Genomic DNA, 8,315 nt, shown 5'->3' with positions numbered 1-8,315 from the left:
TGATGATAAAAAGACACAAAATTTCCACAAATAACACAAAATCATTTCAGAGAGACATGAAGCCGCCAGAAAAAAGCACAAAATCTCTTCAAAAGATGCAAAATCACAACAAAAAAGACCGTAAATATCCACAAATGTTGTGAAATCTCACAACGACATGCAGGCACCAAGAAAAGCTTCAAAATCTGACGACCTCTTTAAAAAAAGTCTCTATTTTTACAAATAAAAATCTAATCTAATCTAATACAGCATAATATCATATAATATATATTCTAATAACATTATAATAATTTGTCCTTTTACCTTAAAGTTTTACTGTATTATTGCATCAGTTTCAAATATAATTTTACACATTTTTAGCTGTACTTTCACAGTTTTTGCCGTTTTTCAACATTATAGTATTAGATCATTTTAATGTATTTTTTCCTGGATTTTTACTGATTTTTTTAAATTTCTTTTCAGTACGGTTGCATTGTGTGATACTGTTGCACGTGTGACTAATTAATTGGATTCTTTAAAATGCATTAAATCAGAGATTTTCCGTATTTTCAGGGTTTAATTTGACCCTCCAGAGCTCAGATATCTGATCCTGAAATCTGCTGAACACACAAACTAAACGTAAGAACAGAAACGGCTTCAGAAACAGGAACATGACGTCTCTGAACGAGGCTTTAGCTCCAGTTCCAGTTCAACATTAACTCTCCTCCAGGACTTTGTGACTCTGCTCGGCTCTTCAGGCTCCTCCAGATACGCTCCAAAGGTTCATCAGATAACGTGTCGTAACCCAGCCGTCCTCATGGCTCTGCTGTCCGGCCTCACGCCCGTCCTGCTGGCCCTCCTCTGCCTGGTGGTCGGATTCCTGCTGCTCAGGTCCCAGGAAACCTCCAAGACCACGTCCAGGAAGGACAGCAAGGACAAGGAGAGGCCCTGGGTGGACCAGGACCTGCAGGACGACTCAGAAACAACAACAGCAGGAGGAGGTGGAGGTGAGCTGGAAGTTTAGCTGCTGCAGGCCTCAGAGGAATCGGAACAAACCTTAAAACTCCTTCTAAAGCTGATTTTATGTAATTAAACCCTCAGAAATCTGCAGTTTTACTCATTCTAAAGCTGCTAAAACCTGCATTAAAGCTTCTGAATCACTGAATATTTACCAAACTCACCGTCTGAAGACACAACTTCACCATTCAGGCTGTAATACACAACATTTATGCATTAAAGTGTGTAAAAACCAGCAGATGTTTAGTTCACTTCATGCATTTATGTTATTAAACACTCAGAAATCTGTAGTTTTGTTTAGTATAACACTGACTTTTGTCATTTTTCTCATTTTGTGTCTAGTTTTTGTTGTTTTGTGTATCATTTTTTTTTGTCGTTTCAGGTTTTATTTTTGTCATTTAATGTCATTTTGTATCTGATTTTTCTCATTTTTTGTCTCATTTTTGTATTTTTGAGTCTCATTTTTGTGTCTGATTTTTCTCATTTTGTGTCTCATTTTTGTCATTTTGTCTCGTTTTTCTCATCTTGTCGCATTTTTGTCATTTTATGCCTCATTTTTCTCATTTGTGTTTTGTTTTTGTCTAATTTTTCTCATTTTTGTCATTTTTGTCTAATTGTTGTCATTTTGTGTCTTGTTTTTGTAATTTTGTCTTGTTTTTGTCATTCTGTGTCTCATTTTTCTCATTTTGTGTCTCGCTTTTCTCATTTTCTCTCGTTTTTCTCATCTTGTGATTTGTTTTTTGTCTGATTTTTCTCGTTTTTGTGATTTTGTCTTGTTGTCATTTTGTTTAATTTTTGTCGTTTTATGTCTGCTTTCTGTTATTTTGTGTCTCATTTTTGCCGTTTTGTGTCTCATTTTTGTCATTTTATGTCTGCTTTGTGTTATTTTGTGTCTCATTTTTCCTATTTTGTGTCTTGTTTTTGTCATTCTGTGTCTCGTTTTTGTCGTTTTGTGTCTCATTTTTCTCATTTTGTCTCTGATTTTTATCATTTACACATTATACTGTATAAAAACCTTCAGATGTGTACTTCACTTCATGTATTTATGTTATTAAACTCTCAGAAATCTGTAGTTAAATTTAGTATAATGCTGAGTTTCAGTTTAGTCGTCACATCTGCTCAACCCGTTTGCTGTTTAAGCGTCTCTTCATGTTTCTGTACTATTTTACCTCCTTATTATATTTTTATGAATGACTTTCTACCAGTTAAATTAGCTTGAGAAGGACCAGTTCAATCATATAATGCAGTTTTCCATGTGACAACAATGAAATATTATTAATGCATCAGAATGAGCAGACTTCATTCACTAAATGCTAAATGTGATGTTTTATAAAATATAGCTCATAAGATGTTTGCAGCAGAGATCATTTCTTTGTTTTATGTGTAAAATCATCTCTACATCATGTTATATACAGTCTATGCTGTGAAAATATAGAAAACATAATGAAATGCTCAGAATAATTACATTAAAAACAAGATTTACACTATTTTTGAATGTTACAGTTTAAAAATAATGGAAATAATCAAAAGAAAATACATGCAATAATAATGATGTTTTTAGTACGACTTTAATACGACAAATAATTAAAATTATATGGTCTCAGAATTTTGACATCTATATGTACGTCATTACATTTTTTATGAAATCCTTAGTTTACATAATTTTTCAAATACTAATAATAATAATAATTGTTTCTACAGTCATCATGCAATCTTATCTTTAACAAAACATCTGTAGAATAACAGTTTAAAAATAATATTTTTCAATCCTTAATATTCATAAATTTTCTTTCAAATAACAGCAGATATCAGTGAAATAATAAGTATTCTTAAAATATGTTTTTGCACATTTAAATCCAGAACAAAATTGTGTAATTTGGTGATAAAATGTAGTAAAATAATGCGTTATTTTGGTCTGATTTTTATGGTTATTGTTTGAATTTATTTTTGGTCTGACCAGTAATTGTCTGTAATTTAATGAAACAGGGACATTTTGTAAAATAATAGTAAATTATTGTCCTTTTTTTAGATTTATGTAAATGTTTAGACTCTATCTCCTGCAGTCTGCATGTATTTAATAAAATAAAGGTGGATCCAACAGACAGATACTTTCATTGAAACATGACATGTAAAAGCTGATATAAGACAGATATTAATGTGAGAATTATCAGATTTGTTTCTCGCCTTCATGTTTTATTGCAGACATTATTTTACCTCCAGGGCTTTTATTGTGAAAAGACATAATGTTTTCTTTGCTCCTCCAGAGGATGATGACTGGGCGGATCCCGCTGAGGAGGAAGACCTCGCTCACGTTCCTTACGCTCCTCCTCGTTACTCCGAGGAGTCGATGCTGCAGAGATCCACAGACTTCTACCGTCTGATGAACCAGAGGAGGTCTGTGAGGTTCCTCAGCCCCGAGCCGGTTCCCCGAGACGTCATCGACAGAGTCATCCACACAGCAGGCAGGAAACAGCCGGACTCAGGACAGGAAGTGATGTAGAGGTGAGCGGCTGCAGGTTGTAACGTCTGACTGTGTTCACCTGGACAGGTACGGCCCCCAGCGGAGCTCACACTGAACCCTGGACCTTCGTGGTGGTTTCAGACCCGGAGACAAAGCATCGGATCCGGCTCATCGTGGAGGAGGAGGAGGAGGTGAACTACCGGCAGAGGATGGGGGACAAGTGGGTCCAGGATCTGGCCAGACTCAGGTCATCACCGTCCCTAAAAGCTGCACGTTTTTCACAGCAGACACTAAAAATACTCACAGATCTGAGGGTGGTGCTACCTGAGTCAGTTCTAAAGACATGTTGGATGGACTTTAAATGGGATGTTTTATTCTGAAAACTCTCCATTTCAGTCAGAGTCATTCAGAGAACAGAGATGTCCAAGTTCCCTTAATTGTGTCCCTGCAAAAAGTGTGTAGAAAATCCCCAAAACTCTCTAAAAACGCACTGGAAACCCCAAAACAAGAGGTTACCCCTGCAACAGAAAACCCCACAAACAACAGATTGTCCTTTAAACATGCATTCGGAATCCAAAAACAAGAAATTACCCCTACAGAAATGTTTTAAAAACCCAGAGAAATGAAAGATTACCCCTAAAAACACATAGGAAACCCCAAAAACAAGGAATCACCTCCATAAAAATGCATTAAAAAACCCTAAACGAGCAATTGCTTCGGAAAAACTCACAGAAGAAACTAAAACAAAGAGTTTTAGTTTCCCCAAAAGCATAAGGTTCCCCCTGCAAAAACACACAGGAAACTCCAAAAACCAACAATTGTTTCTGCAAGAACGCACAGAAGAAACTAAAACAAAGGGTTGTCTTTGCAAAAAAGCACTGAAAACTCATAAAACAAGAGCTGACTCCTATTAAATGCACATTAAACCCCAAAACCAAGAGGGAGACCCTACAGAAATGCAAAGGAAACCCTGAGAACTGAGTGATTTGCCCTTTCAAAGTGCATAGGGAATCCAAAAAACAAGAGGTCGCCCCTGCAGAAAAGCTTAAAAAGCCCCGAGAAATTCAAGATTACCCCCAAAAATGCATCAGAAACCCCAAAACTAAGAAATTAGCCTTTCAAAATACATAATCCAAAAAGCAAGAGGTTACCCATGCAAAAACACACAGGAAACCCCAAAAATAGCCCCAATAGAAATGCATTAAAACCCCTCAAACATCCATTGGCTCTTCAAAAACCCACAGAAGAAAAAGCACAGAAAACTCAAAAAACAAGGAATTACTCAAAATGCATAATCTGAAAAACAAGAGGTTTCCCATGATAGAAATGCTGAGGAAACTGAGAAACAAAGGATTGCCCCTAAAAATGCATTAGAAACCCAAAAACAAGAGGCTACCCCTGCAGAAATGCATAGGAAACCCCACAAACAAGGAATTACCTCTATAAAAATGCATTAAAACCTCTAAACGAGCAATTGTCTGCAAAACCCACAGGAGAAACTAAAACAAAGAGCTTTGCAAAAAAAGCTAAGTTTGCAAAAATTCATTGAACAAAGGATGGCCCTACAGCAGCGGTCCCCAACCTTTCTTGTGCCACGGACCGGTTTAATGTCAGACAATATATTCACGGACCGGCTTTTAAGGTGTGTCGGATAAATACAATATAAATACCACCGGCTAGGGGACCATACGTCCTCTTTCACCCGGACATGTCCTCTTTTGAGACGCTGTCCGGCCTGTCCGGTCGGCGTTTATAAAGTCCTTCAAATGTCCGGGTTTTTGATCTTGCCTAGCTTGAGCGCGTCACAGACCAGTGTATTTATCATTCACGTTGAATGGTTCCTTTGGAAACACGCTCTGAGAGGCGGAGTTTGAGCCGAACCCCGGAACATGTATTCATTCATTCACAAATCAGTACAGAGGCGCTCCACACACACTCACTCACTGGCAGGCTGACAGGCAGGAAACGCAAATGAAATGCGAAAAAAGTACATCAGTGAGTCACAGACAGATGTGGAGGAGAGAAAACATCGTTCAGAATCAGATCATAAATAATCCATCCATCCATCCTCTATACACCGCTGTATCCTCATTAGGGCCGTGGGGGTGCTGGAGCCTATCAGATAATAAATAATACGTAAATTTATTTATTTATTTATTTATTTCATTTGTTTATTTTGAGCAGAAATTTGTTGAATTAATAGGGCGAGTTCAATTCAGTTTGTGTCCAAAAAAGGAGCAGAAAAAGTTCAAAGAACTTATCAATGTCCACTCCCTCCCACCATAAATCCACAATAATTTAAATTCAACAGTCAGAAAAACAAAAAAACAAAAAGAAGCAAAACAAAAGAATACATTTCTATACATAATACATTTACAACACTACATAATACAATAAAAGCACTATTGTCCATCTACTTACAGCCCATCAGAAGAGAATTTATTACAATCCATCAAAATTTATTTATTTAACTAATTAAACAATGTAAGTTATTCATTTTTTCTGTGGCCCGGTACCAATTGACCCACGGACTGGTACCGGTCCACGGCCCAGGGGTTGGGGACCACTGCCCTATAGAATGCACAGGAAACCCCAAAACAAGACGTTAACCCTACAGAAATGCAAAGGAAACCCCAAGGAATTAAAGATTCCCCCTACAAATGCATTAGAAACACCAAAACAAAAGGTTCCCCCTGCAAAAAAAGAAGGGATTGCCTCAATAAAAATGCATAAAAACCAACTGTCTCTGCAGAAACCCACAGACAAAACTAAAATGCAGAGAAGCACAGAGAAAACTCACATAAAGCCCACACTATCACTGTAATGAAAGCGGTTTGTCTCTTCCTCACGTCTCCGTTCCTCCTCCAGGACCAACTGGATTAAAGAATATCTGGACGTGGCTCCGTACCTCATCCTCATCTTCAAACAGACCTATGGGATTTTACCCAACGGGAAGAAGAAGACTCACTACTACAACGAGATCAGCGTGTCCATCTCCTGTGGGATCCTGCTGGCCGCCCTGCAGGTGAACCATGCTGGGTTTGGATCTGCTGATGGAGCAGCTGAGGATGGTTCCAGGGTTCTGGTTCTCCATCCAGGTTTAGCTGACTTTGTTGGAAAATCCAGTCGCTGGAAGTTTTTGTGGTTTTTGTGTCTCGTTTTTGGTTCATTTTCTGTCTTGCTTTTTTCATTTTTTGCATCATTTTTTTCCTTGTTTTTGTCATTTTTGGTTCATTTTTGTCACTTTGTGTCTCGTTTTTGTCATTTTCTGTCCTGTTTTTCATTATTTGTATCATTTTTTCTCATTTAGTGTCTTGTTTTTATCATTGTGTCTCATTTTTGTGATTTTCGTGTTTTGTTTTTGTCTTTTTGTGTCTCCTTTTTGTCTTTTTCTGTCCCACTTTTGTCATTTTTTTGTCTCATTTTTTGTCTAATTTTTCTCATTTAGTGTCTTGTTTTTGTCATTTTATGTCTCATTTTTGTCCTTTTGTGTCTCGTTGTGGTGTTCATTGTATTCTTCAGGTAAAATTCCTCTGGTTGTACCAGGTATTAACATTAAAATGAAACTGAAGTAATCAAAAATGGTCTGATCATTGTTTCACGGCTGTAAACGATAAACAAGCTGGAGGATGAAATGCATCTTCTAAAACGTGTGGCTTGCTGTGTTTTGTGCCGTCAGAACGTCGGTCTGGTCACCGTCACTTCCACTCCGTTGAACTGTGGTCCTCAGCTCAGACTGCTGCTCAACCGACCGGCCAATGAGAAGCTGCTGATGCTGCTTCCTGTCGGCTACCCGGCCGCCGACGCCACCGTGCCCGACCTCAAACGCAAAAAGGTGGAGGACATCATGGTGCATGTGTGACAGAGTCAACAATAAACGCAAAATAAAAATGTTCTTCTTCATTTCATTCTTTATCTGCAACTAAAACTGCTTCCATTGAACCGTTCTAAACAAGATAAAGTTGTTTTTATGACAATAAAACGGTAAAGGAGAAACTGAGCTTCTCTTTAGGTGTGAAAATAATCAGACAACCAAAAGTGGAGGAAAAACAGAAGAAAAACAGTCCAGTTAATGAAACAACTGTTCATTATTGGGAAAATAAAACCATCAACGATGAGTTCCTCCGCAGTGCAAATGGTGCATTTTTAAACCATTTATTGACATAATATCAGATTTTTCATCCTTATCATGACAACATAATTTACAGAGAGCTTCTCTGTACGTTAATAAGTTCAGCACATCATTCTGGTTCATAGAAACAAGTTTAGAAACCCTGAAAACTACTGTATTCTTGCACAAAATGTTTATAGAATCAGTAAAATGAGCCTGATGTGCAGAAATGTAAAGATAACATAACATAAGCTGAGGCAGTTTTCAATAATAAAACTTCCTGTTTTCAGCTGTTTTTATTAAATAAATGAGTGTCTGTCAGCGGTTGCCAAACATTATGACCCCAGACAGGAAATTCCATCCATCCATCCTCTGTACACCGCTTTATCCTCACTAGGGTCATGGGGGGTGCTGGAGTCTATCCCAGTTGACTCAGGTGAAGGCAGGGGACACCCTGGACAGGTCACCAGTCTGTCACAGGGCTACATATACAGACACACAATCACACTCACATTCACACCTACGGACAATTTAGAGTAACCAGTGAACCTCAGCATGTTTTTGGACTGTGGGAGGAAGCCGGAGTACCCGGAGAAAACCCACGCATGCACAGGGAGAACATGCAAACTCCATGCAGAAAGATCCCAGGCCGGGATTTGAACCGGGGATCTTCTTGCTGCAACGCGACAGTGCTAACCACTAGGCCACTGTGCAGCCCACCCCTATTATTATTATTATTGTTATTGT

The 8,315-nt window shown here is 38.1% G+C and overlaps 1 protein-coding gene across 1 annotated transcript; it reads left to right on the top strand.

Annotated features, from left to right (window-relative positions):
- The first annotated feature begins 554 nt into the window (after window positions 1-554).
- Window positions 555-7,352, top strand: iyd (iodotyrosine deiodinase). Its single transcript, XM_022217484.2, has 5 exons — window positions 555-986; window positions 3,261-3,458; window positions 3,545-3,704; window positions 6,326-6,482; window positions 7,137-7,352. Exons 1-5 carry the CDS (start codon window positions 797-799, stop codon window positions 7,317-7,319), a joined length of 888 nt encoding a protein of 295 aa, XP_022073176.1. The 5' UTR covers window positions 555-796; the 3' UTR covers window positions 7,320-7,352.
- The last annotated feature ends 963 nt before the right edge of the window (window positions 7,353-8,315 follow it).

The sequence above is a fragment of the Acanthochromis polyacanthus genome, chromosome 16 (assembly GCF_021347895.1).
Source record: "Acanthochromis polyacanthus isolate Apoly-LR-REF ecotype Palm Island chromosome 16, KAUST_Apoly_ChrSc, whole genome shotgun sequence".
NCBI lineage: Eukaryota > Metazoa > Chordata > Actinopteri > Pomacentridae > Acanthochromis > Acanthochromis polyacanthus.
The sequence above is the reverse complement of the archived record's forward strand: the minus strand, read 5'-3'. Positions and strand labels throughout refer to the sequence as shown.